Source organism: Schistocerca americana, chromosome X (genome assembly GCF_021461395.2).
Source record: "Schistocerca americana isolate TAMUIC-IGC-003095 chromosome X, iqSchAmer2.1, whole genome shotgun sequence".
NCBI lineage: Eukaryota > Metazoa > Arthropoda > Insecta > Orthoptera > Acrididae > Schistocerca > Schistocerca americana.
Genome location: NC_060130.1, coordinates 672,392,261 through 672,419,126, shown reverse-complemented (window position 1 = coordinate 672,419,126; position 26,866 = coordinate 672,392,261). Strand labels below are relative to the sequence as shown.

Below are 26,866 nucleotides of genomic sequence, written 5' to 3'. Positions count from 1 at the left end.
GCAGTTACCACAGCAATTGCAGATGACACAGCAAACAGGCTGACATTCGCCCACGCATTCCCCCATGCACAGGTACTGATAGGATAAAGCTTGGCAAAAATATACCACCCACAGACACACAGGACACAAACAGGGACAGCAGTGCATATGGTGACAGACTTTATCAGTGTGAGTGACCAGCAATTGCAAGTGAACTCACTTTTGAACGTTTCTGTGGTGGCCCACAGTCTCATGCAGACAACATTTGTGTCTTGAACATTTATTCCTTTTGTTTGTATTTTTAGTGTGTACCCTTACACGTAAGAACTTAGTGGAATAGGACAATGTAAACTATGGAGGATCTCCAAAGGCAAGCTGTTGGTACATAATCAGTTCCTGGAATGCAAGGTGCAGGCACAGCCCACACACATAGACTCTGTCAACCTGGAGCCAGCCCATGATAATTCGAACATGTAAAACAGCACCACACTGCTTCCATATGCTGCTGCTGGAGCGGCAACAAGCATTGGATGTGTGTTGGTTAGGCTGCCCCCTTCTGACTCCCATGACCCATTCATGTCATTTAGCCAAGTGGAGGCATTTTTCCTAAGCAATAATATCACATGTGACCTCAGAAAATTCAGACATGTCAGGAACCAGCTGGACCAGAATTATGCGGCCAAAGTATGGGACATAATAACTGTCCTGCAGATGCAGCAGCAGCTTAACGAAGAGTTGATGTGCCGAATTTCATCATTCGAGGAACAGCAAGTACAGCAACTGCTGCGCCAACAAGAAAGCAGTGATTGGAGGCCTTTGCAGCTCCTGTGCCACCTGTGAGGCCTCGTGGCCAGACATGGTTTCTTATTTGCTGTAGCACACTACCTGGGTGTGCACAGATGTGCAAAGTGATATGCAACTGCTATTCATAGTGGACCTGCCAGACAGGGTGCTTTACATGCTGGTAATGCCACCAAGCATGACATCCGCAGTGGCCTGTGACTCTTACCCCCACCAGCCACCTTCATTCCATGTCAACACCTAAGCCTCCCACAGCCCTGACAACAGAGACCAATCTGGAGTGCTACATGCAGATTTTGCCCACTCAGGCATTAGCACTAGGCTCACAAACTTATTGGTTGGTGCACTCACAGCAAGAGAGCAGCAGGTGCAGTGGCAGCAGACCAGGCGATGGGCAGCATGGCTCGAGCACCCAGCAACGAAGCAACAGCTGATCTCATGCCCTTGTTCGCACCTGAATGCCAGCTGTGACCAGGCCTAGATGCAACCCGTTGAACTGTACTGAAGCATTGGTCTGTGGCAGAATGGGGGGTGGGACATGAGGTACCTTGTTGACACTGGGTCAGATTTATCAATTTTTCCTAGAAGCATGCTAAGAGATCGGAGGAAGGCTGAAACACTGGTGGCAAACAATTTTGCCATAATAACATACAGCACTCAACATTGGAATGTGGATCTTCGACTGAGCCACACATTCACATGCTGGTTTACGATGGCCGATGTCAACAAGTCAACCCTGGGTGCAGATTTTCTCAGTCACTGCAGTTGCTTGTGGACATTGCAAAATGCCCAGCTGATTGACTCTACGATGAATCTTAAGATAGTGGGACAGCCTTCTTCGGTATTAAACCAATGGAATGCTCCAGACCATCCACAGACGTCCTAAACTAATTTCTGGTGCTAACTTGTCTGACATGGGCACTGCGGGACCCCAAGCATTCAACGTTCCACTGTATTATTACCACCCTCAGTCCTCCCATCTCATGCCACCCACATTGCCTTGCATCCGACAGGCTTGCAGTAGTCTAGGCTGAACTTGAGGAAATGTTGTGGCAAGGGGTTGTCTGACCATCAAGCAGCTTGTGGCCTTCCATCTTACATTTGGTGCCTAAGAAGGACAATTTGTGGTGTCCATGTGGGGACTACCTTGTACTAAATTCAAGGACAATGTCAAACAGATATACAGTGCTGCACCTGCTGGACTTTAGCCATGCCTTGGCCGGTGTGACTAGATTTGGCAAAACTGACAGCTTGAAGGTGTACATGCAAATCCCAGTGGCACCTGAAGATATAGAAAAAACTGTTATTACCACCCCTTTCAGGCTCTCTGAGATAATGTTTATTATGTTCAGCCATAGTTAGGAATGCTTCGCAGACTTGGCAGTGTTTCCTGGATGGTGTCTTGGTAAGTTTTACTATACTCTTCAGATGCCCCAGCTCTACTGCACCCACCTAACAACTGTTTTCCCGCACCTCAGTGAGGCTGGCATTGTGATCAACCCATTTAAATGTGTATTTGGGATCAGTGAGACTGAATTTCTCAGATACCTTATCAATCCTACTGGATCGACACCTCTGCTGGACAAAGTACAAGTGACCATGAAGATGCCATGCCCACAAACTCAAAATGGTGTGCATTATTATCTTGGGATAGTAAACTTCTACCAGTGCCATCTGCATAATGTTGCCACAGTGCTTGAACCCCTGACTGCAGCAAAACATGACCCCACTGCAAAAGAAAGGGCTCCCATTCTCCCGACTGAAAAATGGAGTACAGTTTACTGAGTCTAAAGAATGTCTCGCTGAAGCAGCGCTACTCGCCAATCTAATACATGGTGTGGAGTTGACCGCTATTGGCACTGTGCTTCAACAACATATTGACAGCAGTGGCAGCCACTTGGCTTCTTGTTGTGGAAGTTATCAGCATTGCAATGCCCTTCGAGCTCATATGCCATGAGCTGCTGGCTATGTATCAGACACTAACACACTTCAGTTTGTTGGTAGAAGCCCACCATTACATTATCTTCATCAACCATAAACTGTAACACACACTTTCTGGATCAACAAAATAAACTAATCACCATGCCAACTTCACCAGTTGGGGTATGTGTCCCAGTTCACAACAGACATCTGACATCTCCAGGATGGACAATGTCATTGCCAACTGCTTGTACCATGACTGTGCAGTCATCTCCACCTAGTGAACCTTGAAGATGCCACACAAGAACAGGAGGGCAACAGAGAACTGGACAGCTTCTGACATGGTACCTCCTGGAACCTACATCTGCAACTGGTGCCCATGTATGGCTCCTCCTGGAAGTTTTAGTGTTATGATACGACAGGCATACATCGCTCGTCCCTCCCGAAGATATTCCAGTGCAAAGCTTCCAAATATGTTCACGGGTAATCACATCCTAGCCCAAACACCACAGCATACTCATGGTCACACATTTCATTCGGTTTGGACTCCAAAAAGACTACCATCACTGCACACATGCCTGAACAGCATGTCAGCATGCTGAAGTCAGGAGATATTCCCATGCACTCACTGGCTCCTTCCCCAACATGACACACCACATTATACATGTCCACAGGTACACTGCAGGCCTGTTTTCTCCATCCTAATGTAAGCGGTACCTCCTTACAATGGTGTACCACCTCACGCTCTGGCCAAAAGTGATGTCCATAGTGGACATCACCACTGAGACAATTGCTACTGCCTTGGTTGGCACCTGTGTGGCATGCCACATAGCTACAAACAGCAGCCACCACTTTGACTGTGCACTGTTAAAACATGTCACCCAAATGTGTGGCATGTGGCTACACCATATAACAAGCCACCACCCGGCATCTAACAGCATGGTCTAGTGGCTCCGGCTCTATCAGTCACTGAAAGGGTTCCTGACCCGTCTCAACATGACCTGCATGTAGCAACTCTGCTCATATTCCTCTGCCTGCAAGTGACCCTGGAGGAAGAGATCAGTGTCTCACCTGCACATACCTTGTCTACGGAAAGTCGCTCTCCATCCCCTGAGAATTCATGGAGGAAGTACCACCAAAACATGAAATCTTGGCCCCACCAATAGCAGAATGCCTGTGCAGTGACACGGCCAGCTTCCAACCATACACATCAATGCTGCAAGGTGCCAGTAAAGCCTTCATCCACACAAACCTATGGTGCTGCACACATGCCACACTGTGCATCGATGTGGTACAGGCACCATTTTGGCCACCCTACTTGGGACCGCACCACACGATAACCCACGGTGGAAAAATGTTGTAGATCAAGTATAATAGCAGGCCAACTAAAGTCTCAATTGACAGAGTCAAACACGTGTATGTCTTAATAGAGCCCAGTTTCCATGCATTTATTCAGCCCACGGAGGACTTGGCAACAGACGATGCACTGCAGGATACCAGCTGAGCACAGCATATCCCCACAGCTGCTGGTGACTCACTCACACTGCCAGTGGTCACCAAACAGCCACTTGTGCCCCAACCTACACCCGCCCCACCCAGGTAGCAGCCCAGACTGCACCCCACACAGGCGCACTGGGCAGCCCCACCACAGAGGCAAGTAGACTACATCACATGTGCCTGCCATCATGTCTGCTTCAAACACTCCTGCCACATCATAGTGATGTAATGCTGCACTCTACAACCTTCATACACTCCCCTGCATGCCACACTAGCCATACATGACGTCATACACTTCCGCCATCGTGCTAGCACTTATGTCACCACAAGCATGCGAGGCACGAACATATGTTAGTTGTAGCTGGAACATTCTTGCTTCTCGCACCTACCAAGATTTGCTTCCCAAGGATTGTGCACCCCCACACAGAAATATCATTAGGCCAAAGCTTGGCAACAATGCAGCACCCACGGGTGGGCAGGATGCAAGGACAGACAGCAGTGGGAGCTAGCAGCCAATTTCTCATGGATGTCTATGCCATTCTTCGAACTTGTGAGCTGTGGTCCACAACATGTGCACCCCACTGTCAAATATGTAAACTGGACAGCTGCCACTCATTCACCCTGTTTATTGTGCCTGCAGATTAAACAATATCCCCAAGAGGGGAAACTATTTGCATGCTCAGCTGGTCATGCATACATTATCTCTCCACTGCCACAAGACTGCACTGTGTGCTCAATCATTGCGTAGTGTGTACCCTCCGGGATCAGTCATTGAGACATTCACAATGGTCGTGCAATCACCCTTGCAGACATTTTGACTGAGATTATTACAAGTTTTTCAGTCTCTCTCTCTCTCTCTCTCTCTCTCTCTCTCTCTCTAACACTCCAATGCTGTCAAAGTTTATTGTTTTATTTATTATTGATTTCAAAATTATTAGTGTGTGCACAGGAAACAGTACTTTTATATGTATCTGAAATTTTGTTCTAGCACGGTATTGGGTTGTCTCATGCCCATCATCACATTTTTGCATAGATCCGCACTACTAAATTATAAATCCTGACAACTGCATTATAAACCATCAAGAGATTTTTGTATGGAGTCAGCCTGCCACCAAGAGAGATATTGATCAATAGTGAAAAGTTCATGTGATGCTGGTATAAAGGGAGGTGACATCATAAAATAACAGGAAGTGTGAAGAGTCGGTGGAGGAAATGCTTCATGTCTTGCTTGTGAGAGTGTAGACTGCAGCCAATAGCCTTAAAATATTGGTCCATGAGGACAGAAATCTTCCCAGTGTATTCATGGTAATCATAAAAATTAATATTCCATGTATTTGTGCTTATGGCACATGGTAAATATTTTGGAAGTGTGAATCCAGAAGAATTAGGATTGAGGAATCGGACAGACAGAGGAGAAATATTTTGGGAACAGTTTAAAGATCTGATAAAAGAAGTGGGTAGTTCTATTGACCGTGTCACAGGCAAAGCGCAGCAGGCTCACAGGTGGTGTACTCTGGCAGTTGGTGGAGACCTTCCACCAGGTAATCATTGCAGTTCGTAATACACACATCAAAAAAAGTTTTGCATCAACCCAGTTCCCAGAACTCCTGAAGCTAGACTTTGACTGTGGATATTGTATCACAGACACAGTCCCTTTGACTGTTTAGAGATGTCACTAAACCAACCCAAAGATGTAAACAACCACGCCTGATCAGTGCCTCTTCGACAGAGGGGGTCCGACAACGATCAGTTCCAGTCACTCCACCAGGATGGAGGTACACGGTTCATGTTGTCTGTAGTTCAACCATGCCTAGACGGTCAATACCGCGGTTTAATTGTGTCAGCATTGCTACATTGTGCCAGGAAGGCTCTCACCAACGGAAGTGTCCAGGCATCTTGAAGTGAACCAAAGCGATGTTGTTTGGACATGGATGAGATACAGAGAGACAGGAACTGTCAATGACATACCTCGCTCAGGCTGCCCAAGGGCTACTACTGCAGTGGATGACCGCTACCTACAGATTATGGCTCGGATGTACCTTGACAGCAACACCACCATTTTGAATAACACTTTTCATGCAGCCACAGGACGTCATGTTATGACTCAAACTGTGTGCAATAGGCTGCATGATGCACAACTTCACTCTGAACATCCCTGGCGAGTTCCATCTTTGCAACCGCGACACCATGCAGCACGGTAAAGATGGGACCAACAACCTGCCAAATGGATCACTCAGGATTGCGATCATGTTCTCTTCACTGATGAGGGTTGCATATGCCTTCAACCAGACAACCATCGGAGACATGTTTGGAGGCAACCCGGTCAGGCTGAACGCCTTAGACACACTGTCCAATGAGCATAGCAAGGTGGAGGTTCCCTGGGGTGGCATTATGTGGGGCTGAAATATGCTGCTGGTGGTCATGGAAGGCGCCATAATGGCTATACAATACATGAATGCCATCCTTCAACTGATAGTGCAACCATATCGGCAGCATACTGGTGAGGCATTTGTCTTCACGCACGACAATTCGCACCCCCATCATGCACATCTTGTGAATGACTTCCTTCATGATAATGACGTCACTTTGCTAGAGTGGTCAGCATATTCTCCAGACATGAACCCTATCAAACATGCCTGGGATAGATTGAAAAGTGCCGTCTATGGATGACGTGACTCACCAACCGCTCTGAGAGATCTATGATGAATCACTATTGAGGAGTGGGACAATCTGGAGCAACTGTGCCTTGATGAACTTGTGGATACTATGCCACGATGAATACAGGCATGCATCAATGCAAGAGGACTTTCTACTGGGTATCAGAGGTACCGGTGTGTACAGCAATCTGGAGTACCACCTCTGAATGTCTCGCTGTATGGTGGCACAACATACAATGTGTGGTTTTCAAGAGCAATAAAAAGGTCGGAAATGATGTTTATGTTGATCTCTTATTCCAATTTTCTGTACAGATTAAGGAACTCTTGGAACTGAGGTCATGCAAAAATTTTTTTGATGTGTGTAGTAGTGGCAGAGCATTTGCCTGGAGGGATGTTTAATAGAGGTTCTTTCTGTTCCCACCTAACTCCAACCTTCAGCACCCACATGAACCTTCCACTCCAACTATTAATTTTTTAGAATAGTTTCCTCTGAATATCTTTTTCTCATACTGTGGATTTTCCCCTTTTTCCTAGCACTATTTTCCCCAGGTCCCACCTAGTGACCCTCTATTCTGTCTGTTGCAACCCTACGTAGATGCCCATCACTTCTCCTGCGTCAATATACATATTACGCATCTTCTTACTTTCTGTTACTCCCTCTCACCATCCCATGTCTCATGTCTCCACTCACTTCAGACAGGATCACTACTTATCTCTCTCTCCCCCCCCCCCCCCCCCCAGTCTCTCTCTCTCTATCTGTGTGTGTGTGTGTGTGTGTGTGTGTGTGTGTGTGTGTGTGTGTAGTCTGCACAACAGCTTAGACTGGAAGCTTAGAACATACTCTTTTTTTAAATGTGTGTCTGCTTTAGAGCGATTTTTTTCTGCTTCATGAGTAGTTATCTACATTCATACACATAATTATATTCCAACCTGGATTTCTCCCCTATTATATTTTTATATGCTCTCTATGTTTCTGTGAAACAATTCATTTACAATTTTATGGAAACAGAATTAAATGTATATATTTTTATTCAAACAGATAATAAATGGTGGACTAACTTTTATCAGAATCTCCCATGGTGCATACACATTTTCTTCAACAACTGCAGGCTCAATTAGGGGCTCCCAGGAACCAGTCTTCTCATCATAATAACTTGCTTGGAGACGTATCTCTGCTGCAATTTTGAAGAACAAATTAGAATGAGAACAATTTTCAAAACTATTTCCTACTAGCAAATTGAACTGCAATATATTCACAGTTTAAGTTGCATTTTAAACACCACAATTATTGTTTAATGACACTAAAATAAGTCCGTTTATCATTAAATTAGTATTATAATTCAATTACACTCAAACAGAGCCAGTGCTCATGAGGAAATAATAATACAAGTATGAATTACACACATTTCATATGTATTTCTTTTTCCATCAGTTGGGTCATTTTGCTGATCAGACTAATCAGATTACAGAAATACTGTTGTTATTGTGGTCTTCAGTACAAAGGCGGTTCAATGCAGCACTAATCCCTGTTACTCTATCCTGTGGTGTTTCAAAATAACACCACAAAACTATGAGGGGATGCAGAATGTGTCCTGAGGAACAAGATGAGGATAGACACCCATGTCTAGAAACACATTATAATGATGTTACAGAACCTCAAAGTCATAGGCACCAGTGCCTGTATATGTATGTATGTACAGGGTGAGTCCATGATGATGTTAAAAACTTTCAGGGATGATTGAGAGGGATAAAAGTATCAATTTGAGTTAAGGGGACCCTACTCCAGAAATGAACAATCAAAAGTTCTAAGGGAAAATCGTTTGTGATACCTCTGACAGTGGAATATATGTACCGGTACTGTTGTTGCTAACATTGCAGGGTAGACAATTTTCAGAGGTGGTTGTATAGACCAAAAGAAGAAACAAATTTCCAGTAAATAGGGGCTCTAAAATACAGGAAGTCCCAAAATGACATATACACTCTTTGAAACAGAATATCTCTTTAATTAAAGGAGACAGAAATACAATTTTTATGAGTAATAATTTGGAAGGTGGTGAAAAACATAACAACGATTTCTTTTATTTCAGGATTGTCAGCAAACATGGTGTTATCATTTGAACAATGGTAATTGGTGCTAAAGTGTTACTGGAAAACAGAGAATGTGAATGCAGTACACCGACGTTGGAGAGTTGAATTTGGAACACCACCACCACTGACAAGAGTAACAATTACAAGAATCAGAGATAAGTTTGAAGTTGAAGAAATGGTGTATGATATGAAGAAGGGAAACAGTGGACGAAAAAGAAGTTCAACACACAATGAGAGTGTTGATACTGTAATCCAGGCATATACACTATCCCCGAAGAAATCTGTGATGCAATGCTCTCGTGAGACTGGGATCTGCAGAAGCAGTGTTCATAGAATTTTGTGGTCTCAGAACTTTAAGCCTTATATCCCAAGACTTCTCCATGCTCTTTACAAAGATGATCATGATAGGTGAAGTGAATTTTGTGAGTAGTTCATTAACAGATGTGAGGAAGAGCAACGTTTCCTAGATTGAATTCTTTGGTCAGATGAAGCGATGTTTAAAGTTGATCGAACAATTACCACCAAAACTGTGTGCACTGGGCCAGGGAGAATCCATATGTAACCGAGCAAAGGCATGTTAATCTAACAGGAGTAACAGTCTGGTGCGGACTGTCTTCTAGAGGGTTAATCAGGCCGTACTTCTTTGACAACACTGTCACAGGCGATTCATACCTGGAAATGCTTGAAATGATAACTTCTAGTCTTAGCATTGTGTTTGGAAATGAAAATTATTACTTTCAACAGGATGGGGCGCCACCTCACTTTCACCTGGATGTGAGGGCATTTCTCAATTGTACATACCCTGCCAGATAGATAGGATGAAGAGGGAATGTGGAGTATCCCACTTGATCTCCAGATTTAACTCCTCTAGACTTCTTTCTGTGGAGTACTCTCAAGAACACAGTTTACGCTACAGGACCACACATACTGGATGATCGTAGAGGGCAAATTGAGCACGCCTGTGATGCTATTCCATTGGAAACTATACAGTTGGCATGTCACTCAGTCATCAGTCATTGTCGATGGTGTATTGTGATGGACGGACATCAGTTTGAACATTTACCATCTTAAGTCGGACCATGAGGCACGTAATACCACTAAACACCACTAAAATTTCTAACCCCTTTCATTACAGAGATGTTCAGTTTCAGAGTGTATACATTATTTTAGGACACTCTGTACATACCTGTAGAGCTGCGAACACTTGTTCTTCTTTGCTACTGTGAAACGCATCTCTTCTATTGAACAAGTGCCCATAGCTCTTATGGTATGCATTTTAGAGCCCACATTTACTAGACATTTTTATCTTGTTTTGGTCCATACTACTACCTCTGAAAGTTGACTATCCTACAATCTCAGCAACAATGATACTGTCAAATGTATTCCACTGTCGGCAGTATCAGAATGGTTTTTGCATATAACTTTCAACTCAGTCATTTCTGCACCAATTTCCCTTACATCAAATTGATACACTTCTCCTTCTCCATCATCCCTGAAAGTTTGTAACATACTAATGGAATTACACTGTGTGTGCATATATAGACACACACACAAACACACACAAATGCTAGCACCTACAGTCTGGACCCTCTGCAACATTGTTAGATGATGTTTGCAACTCAAGTTTCTATCCTCATTTAGTTACTCAAGTCATCTTCTACATTCCCTAAAATTTGTCAGTGTAATTTTGAAAAACAGTGTACATAAAAATTCAAGTTGCATATTCTTGTGCTCATTGCTCATAAAAACTCAAAATGTAGTACATTGATTGACTTGACATTTTGACAATGTTGTGGTGTTCATTATTGCTCCATTCTGCCAGATCTTGGTGAACCTGTTCACAGTCACTCACTCTAGCATGATTTTTACATCTTCACAGCTCCCTGCATTGCAAACAGCACATCAACTAGTTAATGCCCCACTATTGATCATCTCACCATACATTATGTCTACAGGGTGGTCCATTGATCGTGATCAGGCCAAATATCTCACGGAATAAGTGTCAAACAAAAAAACTACAAAGAATGAAACTTGTCTAGCATGAAGGGGGAAACCAGATGGCGCTATGGTTGGCCCGCTAGATGGCGCTGCCATAGGTCAAACGGATATCAACTGCGTTTTTTTAAAAATAGGAACCCCCATTTTTATCACATATTCATGTAGTACATAAAGAAATATGAATGTTTTTGTTGGACCACTTTTTTCGCTTTGTGATAGATGGCGCTGTAATAGTCACAAACATATGGCTCATAATTCTAGATGAACAGTTGGTAAGAGGTAGGTTTTTAAAATTAAAATACTGAACATTTGAACATTTTATTTCGGTTGTTCCAATGTGATACTTGTACCTTTGTGAACTTATCAATTCTGAGAAAGCATGCTGTTACAGCGTGATTACCTGTAAATACCACATTAATGCAATAAATGCTCAAAATGATGTCCGTCAAGCTCAATGCATTTGGCAATACATGTAACAACATTCCTCTCAACAGCGAGTAGTTCGCCTTCCGTAATGTTCACACATGCATTGACCATGTGTTGATGCATGTTGTCAGGCATTGTCAGTGGATCACGATAGGAAATATCCTTCAACTTTCCCCACAGAAAGAAACCCGAGGACATCAGATCCGGTGAACGTGTGGGCCATGGTATGGTGCTTCGACGACCAATCCACCTGTCATGAAATTTGCTATTCAATACTGCTTCAACCACACACAAGCTATGTGCCAGACATCCATCATGTTGGAAGTACATTGCCATTCTGTCAAGCAGTGAAACATCTCGTAGTAACACCGGTAGAACATTAGGTAGGAAATCAGCATACATTGCACCATTTAGATTGCCATTGATAAAATGGGGGCCAATTATCCTTCCTCCCATAATGCCACACCATACATAACCAGCCAAGGTTGGTGATGTTCCACTTGTCGTAGCCATCGTGTATTTTCCATTGCCCAATAGTGCATATTATGCCGATTTACGTTACCGCTGTTGGTGAATGATGCTTCGTCACGAAAATAGAACGCATGCAAAAAATCTGTCATCATCCCATAATTTCTCTTGTGCCCAGTGGCAGAACTGTACACAATGTTCAAAGTCGTCGCCATGCAATTCCTGGTGCATAGAAATATGGTACGGGTGCAATCAATGTTGATGTAGCATTCTCAACACCGACGTTTTTGAGATTCCTGATTCTCGTGCAATTTGTCTGCTACTGCCATGCGGATAGGTGCAACAGCAGCTAAAACACCTACTTGGGCATCATCATTTGTTGCAGCTCATGGTTGACATTTCACATGTGGCTAAACACTTCCTGTTTCCTTAAATAACGTAACTATCTGGTGAATGGTCCAGACACTTGGATGATGTTGTCCAGGATACCGAGCAGCATACATAGCACACGCCCGTTGGGCATTTTGATCACAATAGCCATACATCAACATGATACTGACCTTTTCTGCAATTGGTAAACGGTCCATTTTAACACGGGTAATGTATCATGAAGCAAATACCATCCGCACTGGCGGAATGTTACGTGATACCACGTACTTACACGTTTGTGACTATTACAGCACCATCTATCACAAAGCGAAAAAAGCGGTCCACCTAAAACATTCATATTTCTTTAAGTACTACACGAATATGTAATAAGAAATGAAGGTTCCTATTTTAAAAAATGCAGTTGATATCCGTTTGACCTATGGCAGCGCCATCTAGCGGGCCACCCATAATGGCATCTGGTTTCCCCCTTCAAGCTAGAAGGGTTTTGTTCTTCTGCGGGTTTATATTTTTTGTGTTGGTGACATCCATTACCATTTATTTTACCAGTCATCTATCATATATATAAACCAAATTATTGCTTGGTTCTTTGTAATGTCATTGCCACTAATTTCAACACTGTAAACTTTATAAAGCAATGTGTATTTATAGATTTCACTAAATATTCATAAACGTATGTATAAGTACAACCACCAGACAACAAAACTGGCACTCTGCATCAAGTGAGTGTTCTGGTAAAATTCCTGAGACAGAGTCTGTGATTAGCAGTTTTCATGTTAATATCTCATTATAAAAATTTGTGGTTTGCATTCATCAGTTAGTACAAGCACCAGACAATAGATCCAGCACTTTGTGTCAAGTGAGTGTTCTGATAAAATCCCTGAGACAGGGTATGTGATTAGCAATCTTCATGTTAATACCTAATTATAAAAATTCATAGTTTGCACTCATCGAATCAATAAATCAAAGTCAAAGTCTCTAATATGTGCAGATCTGAGTGTTACAGTCAGTCAGTGTATATGCTTTATGAATTTATTTGAACAGTCCAGCTGTAGTCATCCATATAATTTCTCTGTGATAATGTGTTATTAAAGTTTCAGTGACTAGCTCTCAGAACTCTTCATGACTATCAGTTTTCTTCCAAATTGTGTTTCATGAAGATTTATCATTTATAAATACATAAGTGATGACTTAACTATGGAAATGTTTACTGAAGAAATTACCACTGTTCAGGGTGCATCTAGTGTAGCTGCTAACCTACTTTACTTGAAAAATAAAAATAGCTGATAGCAGAAGCTGCCCGTCATCATTGTTTGTTTGGGGACTAATAAATTGGAAGTAAAATCAAGTTCAAATCAACAGTGTTATAACAGTCATTGAGCTATTAAGGTTACAACTCCAACCAATTTCAGAGAATGAGACTTCAAAATTGTGGCAGTATTGTGGAAGAGCAGCACTATAACGAGATCAGTAACTTTACACACTACAAACAAGTATACTGAAAGATGTTTAATTTACTTCTGAATGACATACCAATGCAAGTCATGGAACACCAGCACAGGCTCACATTGCTATTGTGGCAAATAGAAGAGATATGAGGGTTTATCACACCTGCAAACCTCAACTCAGATGACTGGGCATTGCAGTGATCACCATAAATCCAACCAGGAATAAGTAAAACTATTAATTTAAATGAGGTTCATCAACCTTTGGCACAAAGTGAACACTGAGAAATGGAGTCATCAAGAATTGTCTTGATTTGTCACAAAATTTCCAAAGTTTTTGACAATGCAGATACAATAAACTCCTGTGTCAATTTGATCACAATGCCGAAAATTAGATATTAGGAGTATGTGGTATGTTTGCACAGTGGAGATCCTGAGCATACCATAGCCTACTGTAAATAATGAAGAAGAGTGTTTAACAATGATTATACCAAAAAATGTCAAAGAAAAAGGAAGTTCTACGCAAGCAAAGGAACTGCAGATGAATATAGCTAAGGGGCAGGTGAAGCCCATTGCCTACTATGGTCAAGATCATTCTTTAACATGTTACAGTAATTTCCATTTGCCATGCAGAGGATCCAGCCACTTGCTCAGCTGTCAAAATCAGGAAAACTAAATGAGAGGATCATCTATGGATTTAAGGCAACCACGGATGAAAATCCACCATGGAGAACAGTTCCCAAGAAGTTGGAAAATCACACAATGTCATCACTGACAACCAACCTGTCGATACACTAGTTGATATGGAGTGTCAGTTTCTGTGATATCTGATGCTTATTATTGCTAGTTGGAGAACATTAAGTTCACACAAAAATAATTAGCCTGGGTAGTTATCTAACACTGAAGTTACATTATCTCACCATAACCATGAGACCACTTCTATTCAGCTGTCTGAATGCTCATTTAATGTGTGAACCATTAGATGAATGTTAAAAGGTACTAAGCTATACAAGAGAAATTTATATGCCAACAATGATCATTATCAGCACAAGTCGACAATCAGTGCTCTGATTTATCATTTGCCATGAACAACCATAACTTGTCTTGAAGGGTATGTGCATAATGACAGTTGAACCAGGCCAGGACCGTCAGTTCTGTGCCCAGGATGCAGAATCATATTGTAATACTGCTGCCAAATACCAACCAGAGGAATCTACTATACAATCACCAAACAGGTCTCAGCCAAACTGTGGAACAATGCTGGTGAGTAGTTGCCACTCTGATATAAATTTTGTGGTGCATTCAACTATGGAAAGGAGGTATGGCATACCAAGTGACTCACCGTGAAACCCCATATCAACATTGAGGGTCACCTCCCCACCAGTCAATGGTCATTTGGGTATCACCAGCCAAGCAATGCATAATTTACAAGGAGATGAAGAAAGATGCTGCAAAACAACATCCTTCAGTCACCAAACAGTCCTTGTCCTACCCCGTGGTCCTCACGAAGAAAAAAACATGATACATGAAGTTCCTGCGTTGATACTGGTTTCTGAAGAAAATCATCAAAATTGATGTATTGATACACTATTTAGACTGGTGTCACCTTGGTCTATCTGAAGGGAATATGACCAGGAAAAGTTCGCTTTCATAGCAACTGTTGGCCTTCATGTGGTAAAAGTTATAGTGTTTGGTTTTTGGAATGCCCCAACAACCTAAGAAAGATATTTACAGCTTGCTTTGATGTCTTAAATGAATGGTGTGCCTTTGCTACCTGGATAACATTGTTGTTTTCTTGATGGTATTTGAAAAGCATGAAACCATTTGACAGCTGTGCTGAATGGTGGTCATGGCACATGTCTTCACCTGAATCTAAGAAACTGCCTCTTCATCACAAAGTCAATAAATGTCTAATTAATGGAAATGGGAGTTCGTCCTTATCAGAATGTGCTCCCACTGGAGACATTCCACAAAGGATTTCAGCTGCTAGGCACAACTACTACAAGAATTGTTGCACACAGATGTAAATTTTTTGGGGTGAGGAGGAAAAAGGATACAAGTATTTCTGTAGCCTTAAGCAGGGGCTAACATATTCACCAGTCCTTGATAAGAAAAATGAGCTGTAACTACACACATTTGCTAGTGATTATGGCATAGGTGCAACTCTAGTACAAATCCTGGAATGCACTGAAAGAATGATTGCTTATATCTTCAGAGTACTCTCCAGTTCTGAGAAGAATGTCTTTATGGCTGAGAAAGCATTCCTAGCAGTGGTTTGGCCAATCAGTAAGTGCTGACCCTACTTATAGGGCAGACGATTAATATTTATGGCTGACAACCATTCTTTATGCTGACTGAGAAGATTGAAGGATCCATCAATATGACTAACAAGGTGGGCACTGATACTTCAGGAACACACAAAACTCCAGTTATACACAAAACTTGATGCAAAAAAAGTATGTCACCTGCCTTATGTGGAATCAGTTGGAAGAACAGTACAGAAATACTGATATCCCAGTCATTGCTGCATTAATGAACACTGCAGCTGAACAAACAAAATATCTGGCATTACTGAGGGCTATAAAAGCCTTAGAGAAGAAAGAAGTTATCACCGGAGAATTCAGACTAATAGATTGGACATTGTATACAAGGAATTAAGACTCAATGAGAAAAAAATTGTTGCTCATTACCACAGATAATTTTGATACCTGGTATCAATTCCTCTTGCAGTTTCTCTATTTCACTAAATTGGAGTTAACTTCTTGGGGAGGTTTCTTAAACTGACTAACAGGAATAAATGGGTAATACTGAAGTGACTACTTCATCTGCCAGCTGTCATTAAGGCTGAGCTGGCTGTTAAAGCTATGTAACTGACCTAGTTTCCTACACAAGACATAGTTTTGAATCAAGAGCACCAAATGTAATGATCTCTGATCACAGAAAAGTGTTTCAGTCATGATAGGTCTCACAGTGGTCTTTCTGATTCATGGTCAAGAGGCTGAAACAACAATTGGGTACTTTAATGGTGTACTTTCAGTTGCTGAGAGAATGTGTGTCTCATGGAATAACAGTGCAGCTAAAAAAAACAAATGAGCATCAAAGGGCATTGCAAGTATCAGGACTCACTGTTGCACCATTGTTTGTAACCAAGACAATACTTCATAGTCTTGTTGGTGTGCAGGAAGTTGGTATTTATTTATTTACATTGTAGTGTGTTACCCACAATTTAAACACAGGGTGTATTCGCTCCTAGACAAATTACTACTAACGATGAAAGTTTTTTTCTATATATTCACTGCAGTGAGCACACATAACACAGCTCAAAGCACCTAAAGGAGACAACCGTGTTAGTGCTTGAAATATTGTGCAGAAAACAGCTGAAAACAGCTAAAAACCTAAATGAACACCATCACCAAGAAAATCTGACATATACAATGGGTAATTCAACCCAACAACCCTCAGAATGATTACAACATACAGCTCATCACTTGAACTGAATAAGCAAGACAACTGACACATATATGGACTATGGACCCACTGGATATGAATCATACATGTTATAGTGTTGAACATCTACTTTTAAACTAAGAGCCAGCTGGAGTGGCCTAGTGGTTCTAGGCGCTACAGTCTGGAGCCGCGCGACCGCTACGGTCGCAGGTTCGAATCCTGCCTCGGGCATGGATGTGTGTGTTGTCCTTAGGTTAGTTAGGTGTAATTAGTTCTAAGTTCTAGGCGACTGATGACCTCAGAAGTTAAGTCGCATAGTGCTCAGAGCCATTTGAACCATTTTTTTAAACTAAGAGCTGGTTGATGAAGAATTTATTTTTTACATCTGCGAGGAAGGTCAAGAAAAATAGAAAAACAATTTTAGCACTACTTTGAGCTATACCAAATCCTGTGTCACTTGTGAGATATTGCCTACAAAGTTGAGTATTATGAGTGTATATAAAGAAGACAAAAGCACAGAGATAATGTACATGTCTTCATGAAGACGTATATTACTCCTGAGGTTCAGAATGACAATAGGTGCTTTCAATACAAAGAACATAAAAATCTTTCCAATGATTGAGATGTCTTGTTGGAACAAACTACATATGAATGTTGCAGTGTCCATGAGGATGTGACAGTACTACCAGAATGCAAAGGTGCACCACCAACACTGCACAAAGCACCACTGAATACATCATATTCAATTAAGCTATAGTCCACCCCAACACAGCAGGTGATTGTCTTGTAAGGAGGGGAAGCAATGTTGCATACTACACAGTATCCATTGTGGTACAGCAGCTTTAGTAATAGGCTGGCAAAATGCACATCACCTGTTCAATTTCCACCTCCTGTGATTATTTACCATTTACTTAAATTATGGAGTATTGGAATTTACTACCTCATTCTATATGTGTACAAACAGAACCACTTCGTACTCCACGTGTAATTTTGTGTGTGCTTAACAAATGTGGTCTCAGTGTGAATTTTCAGACCTTGTCAACAACCCTGCTGTTGTAACATGTACTTTTTTCCAGATTCTCCATAAGAGGTTAGTTTTTACTTCATCCCAGCTCTAAGACACCTTAGAAAAATGTATATGAATCAAAATAATGCAATGCTGTGGGGTATTTTGACATCAATTAAAACAACACACATATCATAAAATTCATTTGACAAGATATGACAGTGCCATTTGTTCATCACTGTACCTATGAGACAGGTAAGGTCATCTCATATTGGGAAGACTACTAAACATATATATAGGAAGAGACCACTATAAATGAAGTGTATGAGCTTCTTGATAAATTTCCAACTTTAATAGATCACCAGCAGCCACCAGTAACAGTATTTCTTGAACCATTAAACGCATTAACTTTTGCACTGCTCCCTAAAAATCTTGAACAATATGGACTCCAAGATCCTTCTCATTAATAATTCAGGAACTAAGTGGTAGAAAACAGCTTATTAATTTCAGAAAGTCTAAGAAAGGTATAGCCTACAGTCCAAATATACTCAGAAAAATCTGTGAGATCCCATACGTAACTGTTTCTGATGCTGTTTTCTTGAATTTGGTCATAAACATTGACCCTGATCATATCCTCAAAGCTAGCTCATTCTTATATACAGATGATACATGTATACTGATAATTCCAATAGCCAAATGAAATACTTCTCACCTATAATTTTTGTTTTAATAAAAAGTTTACCAATAAACACACAAAAAACAATAAAATGTGTTTCCATACAACACAAAACATAACCTCATTCAATCCATACATACACATTGGAGCCAACAGCATCCCCACAGTGCATGACACCAAATTTTTTGGATCATACATCAATTATACACTAGGCTGGAAATTGCATAGAGATATGTTACCAAAAACACTTAGCAATATTGTTGTCTTTTGGAAATCAGCAAAACATACAGGTAATGTAGACACTCTAAAGTCTATTGAGATCCTTGGAGGAGCCAGCCATGACAAAACTATTCCACCTAGTGTGAAAGATATATGAGACAGCCAAAATAACCTTAGACTTTAAGAAGAATGTAATAATCACAGTTTCAAAGAAGGCAGGGTGCTGACTGGTGGGAATATTATTGAACTATCAGTTTAATAAGTTATGGTTGAAAAATACTGACATGAATTATTTACAAAAGAATCAAAAACCTGGCAGAAGTTGATCTCAGGGAAGATTACTCTGCTATCAGATAAATGTGGGGACACCTGAGGCAGTACTGAATATACAACTTATCTTCAAATATATGTTAAAGACAGGTAAACCTACATTTCTAACAGTTGCAGATTTAGATTAAGTTTTTGATAATATTGACTGGAACATATTCTTTGAAATTCTGAAGGCAGCAGGGATTAAATACAGGGACCAAAAGTTTATTTACAAATTGTACAGAAACCAGACAGCAGTTATATGAGTCGAAGGGCATGAAAGGGAACCAGTGGATAAGTAGAGAGTGAGACATGGTTCTAGCCTATACCCTGACTTATTCAGTACATTGATCAAGCAGTAAAGATAATCAAGGAGAAACTTCAAAAGGGTATTAAAGTTCATGGAGAAAAAATAAAAACTAAAAACTTTGGGGTCTGTCTATTACAATACAATTCTGTCAGACACACCAAACAACTTGGAAGAGAAGTTGAATGTAATGGACATTGTCTTAAATAAAAAAAGAAATGAAATGATCGTGTGGCATTGATGGCCAGGAGGCCCCATCCGGGGAAGTTCGGCCACCGTGTGCAAGTCTTATTTCAGGTGATGCCACAATGGGCAACTTGAGGATCAGTGATGGTGAGAGAAACAAAACATCCAGTCCACAGGTGGAGAAAACCTCCAACCTGGCTGGGAATCAAATCCAAGGCCACTGCATGGTAGGCAAGCAAGTTACTACTCAGCTAAGAAGGTGGACATAGTGTCTTCAAAAGATGTTATAAGATGAACACTGAAAAAATGAAAGTGATACTAGTGAAATGAAGTCAAATTAAATTAGAGAGAATTAGATTAGGAAATAAGACACAAAAGTAGAAGATGAGTTTAGCTGTTTTGGAACTAAAATAACTGATGATGGCTAAAATAGAGAGGATATAAAATGCAGTATTGCAAGAAAAATATTTCTACTAAAGAGAAGTTTGTTAGCATCAAATGTAAACTGTTGTGTTAGAAAGTCTTTTCTGGAGATATATTTATGGAGTATAGCCTTGTACAGAAGTGAAAAATGGATGATAAGCAGTTCAGAGAATAAAAGCTTCTGAAATGAGCTGCTAGAGAAGACTGCTGAAGATGATGTGGGTAGACTGAGAATCTAATGAGGATGCACTGAGTTGAATCATGGAACAAACAAATTAATGGCACAACTTGACCAAAAGAAAGGACTGATTGATACAACTGGCGGTGGGGGAGGGGGGGGGGGGGTGTTGGAGTGAGAGGATGAGAGGGTACAAACTGTAGAGGGAGATAAAGGATGAATAAAGTAAGCATGTTCAGATGGCTGTAGGTTGCATTATTTATGTAGAGATGAAGAGGACTGCACAGGACTCACTAGAGTGGAGAGCTGCACCAAATCAGCCTATGGACTGAAGATAACAACAACTGCAACAACACCCTGCATCCACTTAGTTTCATATCCTGTGGAAAAAGCTCTGAATTTCATACCACTTTTTGAATTACCAAAGCAAGTAATGAGAATACTCTCATTTAAATGAAATATGAAACATTTTAAGTCACTTTTAAAATGGCTTAAAATTGCCCTCATAGCATGCCTACACTTCATTAATTTGACTTATTTCAAAGTACAGCATTTAGAAGCCCTACACAACAACTACAATCACAACTCCTTAATCACATGAAACAAAAGTTAGTTATATATCTTACCACATAATGCAAAATGATATGGAAATATAGTAAAATGCAATGGAAATCATGATATACAATCTTTCTTCAACAGGTTCCAAATTAATCAAATCAACAGTACAAATGAAAACCAAACAAAAAGGGTTTTGTTATGTCATTCTCTCTATACAGGTCATGAAATTCTAAGAGTAGATTTATGTTTTAAATTTATATCTTTTGTTTATATGTATGTATTGAGGTATAAGTATTAAAGGTTTTTCTACCATAACTCCGCACACTTTCATTCTCAATTAGTGGAATTTTTAACTTCGTTAAAGTTCCTATTTTTGTAACTAAATGTCGTAACCTTGAAACATACATTCATTGACTAGTAATATAACTGATCTATTTATGCAATATGAACAATTATGTAATGATTTCATCAATAGAATGAACAAATAATCAAATATCAATCCTTTCTTGTGAGACATTAGCTACTTGCCCAGGGTTGTGATGTTTATGAACTAGTTGCAATTATATCTGTCAAGTATGTACCAGTACCACATGTCCTCAAAGAGGCAGTATACATACTGGTAAGAAAATTCTAGCAAGCAAAAAAATGATTTTGTATGTAATAATTTCAATGTTTCACAAAGGCCCAACAGCCAGAATGTTTAAAAAAGGTCTCTTACTTATCCTGAGCAGATATAATGATGTAACTGAGAATTATTACTTGTATATAATCTTTAAATTGCTTTGTTGGAACATTATGTGTTGTTAACAAATCAGTTGTGAAATTACACTGCATTGGAACACTATAATTATTTTATTTTATTTTGTAAGATCGAGACATGTTAAGTTTACACCAGAAATCACAGGCCACTCTTTCCTTTACACTAAACTGGTTATAATCTAACAAACTACTGTACAATCTGGAGAAAACTCAACACCTACAACTGGAACCAGCTAAAGAAATAGAAGCAAAATCTGTAGAACTGCTTGGAATATATATTGATTCCAAACTAAACTGGCACCTGCATATTAGTCATGTCTACAGAAAGATATCAAGGGTTTCCTGTCTTATGAGATTACATTCATTTTCATTATTCCACTTTAAAAGACGTCTTTTGAGGTAAAATACAGAGAGCAAAAGGTTATTTACAACTTCTTCAGAAACCAGACAGAACTTATAAGAGTTGGGGGTCATGGAAGGGAAGTGCTGGTTGAGAAGAGAGTGAGACAGGTTTGTGACCTATCCCCAATGTTACTCAATCTCTGCAGTGAGCAAGCAGCAAAGGAATCCAAAGAAAAGTTTGTAAAAGTAACTAAAATTGTGGGAGAAGAAATAAAAACTTTTGAGATTTGTTAATAATATTGTAATTCTGTCAGGCATAGCAAAGGACTTGCAACAGCAGTTAAACCGAATTGACAGTGCATTGAAAGGAGGATATAAGATGAACAAGAACAAAAGCAAAACAAGAGTAATGGAATGCAGTCAAAATAAATCAGGATATGCTGAGGGAATTACATTATAAAATGAGCCACTAAAAGTAGTAGATGAGTTTTGTTGCTTGGGCAATAAATTAAATGATGATAACTAATATGGAGATGATATAAAATATAGACCTGAAATGACAAACAAAAGCATTTCTGATGAACAGAAATTTGGTAAGACTGAATACAGATTTAAGTGTATGAAGTCTTTTCTGAAGGTATTTGGCTGGAGTATAGCCTTCTACAGAAGTAAAAAAAAAAAAAAAAATGGATACTAAACAGTTCAGACAAGAACAGAACAGAAGCTTCCAAAATGTGGTGCTACAGAAGATTGTTGAAGATTAGATAGGTGGATTGTGTAACCAGTAACTAATGAAGAGATTTTTATTTATATTTTATTTTTTATCTCAGACTAGCACGTAGTAGATGAGTTTTGTTGCTTGGGCAATAAATTAAATGATGATAACTAATATGGAGATGATATAAAATATAGACCTGAAATGACAAACAAAAGCGTTTCTGATGAACAGAAATTTGGTAAGACTGAATACAGATTTAAGTGTATGAAGTCTTTTCTGAAGGTATTTGGCTGGAGTATAGCCTTCTACAGAAGTAAAAAAAAAAAAAAATGGATACTAAACAGTTCAGACAAGAACAGAACAGAAGCTTCCAAAATGTGGTGCTACAGAAGATTGTTGAAGATTAGATAGGTGGATTGTGTAACCAGTAACTAATGAAGAGATTTTTATTTATATTTTATTTTTTATCTCAGACTAGCACTTGCAACCTATATCCGCCATTATTTCCTGAATGTATTCCAATCTCTGTCTTCCCCAACAGCTTTTACCCTACACATCTCCCTCTAATAGCATGGGGGAGGTACTGAATAGAACACTGGAGAAAAGAAATTTATGGCATAACTTGACTAAAAGAATGGACTGGTTAATAGGAAACATTCTGAGACATTAAGGGATCACCAGTTTTGTATTGGGATGGAAGTGACAGGGGGATGTGGTGGGATGGGGGGATTGCTGAGGGAAGCCTAGATAAAAGTACTGTTAGCAAGTTCATAAAGGATGTAGGCTGCAGAAATAATTCATAGAGGAAGAGGCCTGCACAGGATTGAGTAGCATCAATCCACTCCTCATACTGAAGACAACAACAACAATATTTTGACTTTAAATGTTTACTCTATTCTCTACCACAAACTATCCCATATCCCCCCCCCCCAAAAAAAAAAGTGGCCACCCCACTACATCTTGGATTAGCTCACCTTCTTTCAACCTAGGTTCTACCCATGCAACGATGAGAATCATATAGCCACATTTTTAAGTGAATTGTTTTACCCTACAACATTCAAACCCATATTTTGTTATAGTCTCTGCCATCAACTCTGTTGATTAGTACCAACTATCATGCTAAGCAGTTTTATGTCTATTGCATTTTTTTATGACATGAAGTCATTGACAGGGTGAGCAACCTGCTTCACAGTTAAATACCATCTCTGTGGCCACATTTATTATAATCATCATCTAATGACTGGTCATGTCTTTTAGCATTTAGTGTATTATTATTATTATTATTATTATTATTATTGTTATTACTGTTATTGGTTGCATCAATGAGTAACTTCAAAATTTTCACCTTTCAGTGATGGGGAAATGGCGTAATTGGAATCTTACGCCTTTCGTAAGTAGCAGCATTGGACTGAACAATGCAGAACAAAAGTTATGTTTCTGCAACCCACAAATCAAACACACGGTGGACAACTTGTTCTATGCGACCCCTGTGCTAACCATTAATTATTCATCACCATTCTCTTTCTCCAAAAGCACTCCTAAAGTATCTTGTGACACTCTTCATATTAATGGCTTTGTCAAAGAATGTGTGGCAACTTAAAGTTCAGTTTTAAAAAATTCGAAAGTTGATATCCAAAAAATGCCACCCAAAATAGCTGTAAGAGAGTTGATATGCACTAGTACCATCATCCAATTCAACAAATGAAGTGTTTATGTGTACTTTTATGCAGATAGGGAATGTGGAAGACCTGGCAACAAATCTACATGCTGATCTTGTAACTTTGGATTCATCTTTACTGAGAAGTGTTCAGAAAAGTATGATCTGGCTGTACAATAATTGTTTGGAGATGAAGTAAAGTAGCTTTGAGCATCCACTCTGAAGAATATGCGAGTTCAGTAAAGCTGTTTTGAACATCTGCTTGTTTTATGAAATACATGCTATTTAAAATATTACAAACAGTGTCTCTTTCTGAGTGCAGTATATATGTTTACCATCTCCTCATTGATATGTTTTGCAGTTATTTCTGTGCTATGACAGGTCATTTGTTTTGAACTGATTGTTGACTCTTCCTGAATATTTATGACATATCTGGCAAAATATTGTTATGTGCAATGTTAAAACACTGTAGCTGTAGGATTAATATAGTTTAAGAAACAGTGTACATTACAGTATTATTGTACAGATCACAATTTGGCAATAAAAATACACCTACACTTGGAATTAAACTTGTCAAATTGAGTGTCATAAGGCAGAACTCTATCCATTGCACTAGCTGGGCACCACACTGACAAGGCTTGAAGGAAAATACTTATTGTACATGTAAACTGCTCATGTGGATAGGGACCACTGCTGCCTGGACAGGGACATAGTAACTGATTTTGTCTCTGGGCAGTTGATCTCTACATCTACATCTACATGGATACTCTGAAAATCACACTTAAGTGCCTGGCAGAGGGCTCACTGAACCACCTTCACAATAATTCTCTACTATTCCACTCTCAAACAGCACGTGGAAAAGACAAACACCTATATCTTACTGTGCAAGCTCTCATTTACTTTACTTTAGTATAATGACCATTTCTCCCCATGTAGGTTGGCATCAACAACATATTTTCGTATTCAAAGGAAAAAGTTGATGACTGAAATTTCATGAGAAGATTCTGCCACAACAAAAAATGCCTTTTTGTTAATGGTGTCCATCCTAAATCCTGTATCATGTCCTTGACACTCTCTCCCCTATTTTACAGTAACACAAAATGTGTTACTCTTCATTGCACTTTCTAAATGTAATCCATTAATCCTACCTGTTAAGGATCTCAGACCACACAGAAGTACTCCAAAAGAGGATGGACAAGTGTAGTGCAGGCAGTCTCTTTAGTAGAGCTGTTTACATTTTCTGTGTTCTGCCAATAAAACAAAGTCTTTGGTTTGCCTTCTCCACAACATTTTCTATGTGTTCTTTCCGATTTAAACTGTTCATAATTGTAGTTCCTAGGTATCAGTCGAATTTATAGTCTTTGGATTTGACTGATTTACCATGTAACCAAAGTTTAATGGATTCCTTCTAGTACTCATGTGGATCACCTCATACTTTTCATTATTTGGGGTCAATCGCCAATTTTTGCACCATTCAGATATCTTTTTTAAATCATTCTGCAATTTGTTTTGATCTTCTGATGACTTTACTTGGTGAGAAACGACTGCATCATCTGCAAACAACCTAAGATGGCAGCTCACATTGTCTCCTAACTTGTTTATATAGACCGCAAAGGACCTATAACACTACCTCGGGGAACGCCAGATATAGCTTCTGTTTCACTCAATGACTTTCTGTCAATTACCATAAACTGTGACCTCTGACAGGAAATCATGAATCCATTCACATAACTGAGATGATGCTCTATAAACATACAATTTCACTACAAGCTGTTTGTGTGATATAGTGTGAAAAGCCTTCTGGAAATCTAGAAATACAGAATCAATTTGGAACTCCTTGTCAATAGCACTCAACACTTTGTGTGTGTAAAGAGCTACTTGTGTTTCACAAGAATGATGCTTTCTAAATTGGTGCTGACTGTATGTCAATAGACTATTCTCTTCGAGGTAATTCATAATGTTTGACCACAGTATATGTTCCAAAATCCTGTAGCGTATAAACAGTAATGATAGGGGCCTGTAATTTAGTGGAATACTCCTACTGCCTTTCTTGAATATTTGTGTGAATTGTGCAACTTTTCAGTCTTTGGATACAGTTCCTTTGTTGAGTGTGTGGTTGTGTATGATTGTTAAGTATGGAGCTATTGCATCAGCGTACTCAGAAAGGAACCTAAGTGATATACAGTGTAGACCAGAAGACTTGCTTTTACTAAGTGATTTAAGTTGCTTCACTATTCCGAGGATATCTACATCGAAGTTACTCATGTTGGCAACTGTTCTTGATTCGAATTCTGGACTATTTACTTCATCTTCTTTGGTGATCAAATTTCGAAGGGCTGTGCTTAGTAGCTCTGCTTCGTCAGCACTGTTGTCAATAGTGTTTCCATTGCCATCACACAGAGAAGGCATTGACTC

At 39.8% G+C, this 26,866-nt stretch overlaps 1 protein-coding gene across 1 annotated transcript in view; it reads right to left on the bottom strand.

The window, feature by feature from the left end:
• The window catches only part of LOC124555746 (vacuolar protein sorting-associated protein 13A-like), a 689,798-nt gene that overhangs the window by 305,144 nt on the left and 357,788 nt on the right, over positions 1-26,866 (bottom strand). The window contains exon 33 of the mRNA XM_047129770.1: positions 7,914-8,029. Within this exon, the coding sequence (XP_046985726.1) occupies positions 7,914-8,029 (116 nt within the window). The remainder of the gene's footprint in view (positions 1-7,913; positions 8,030-26,866) is intronic.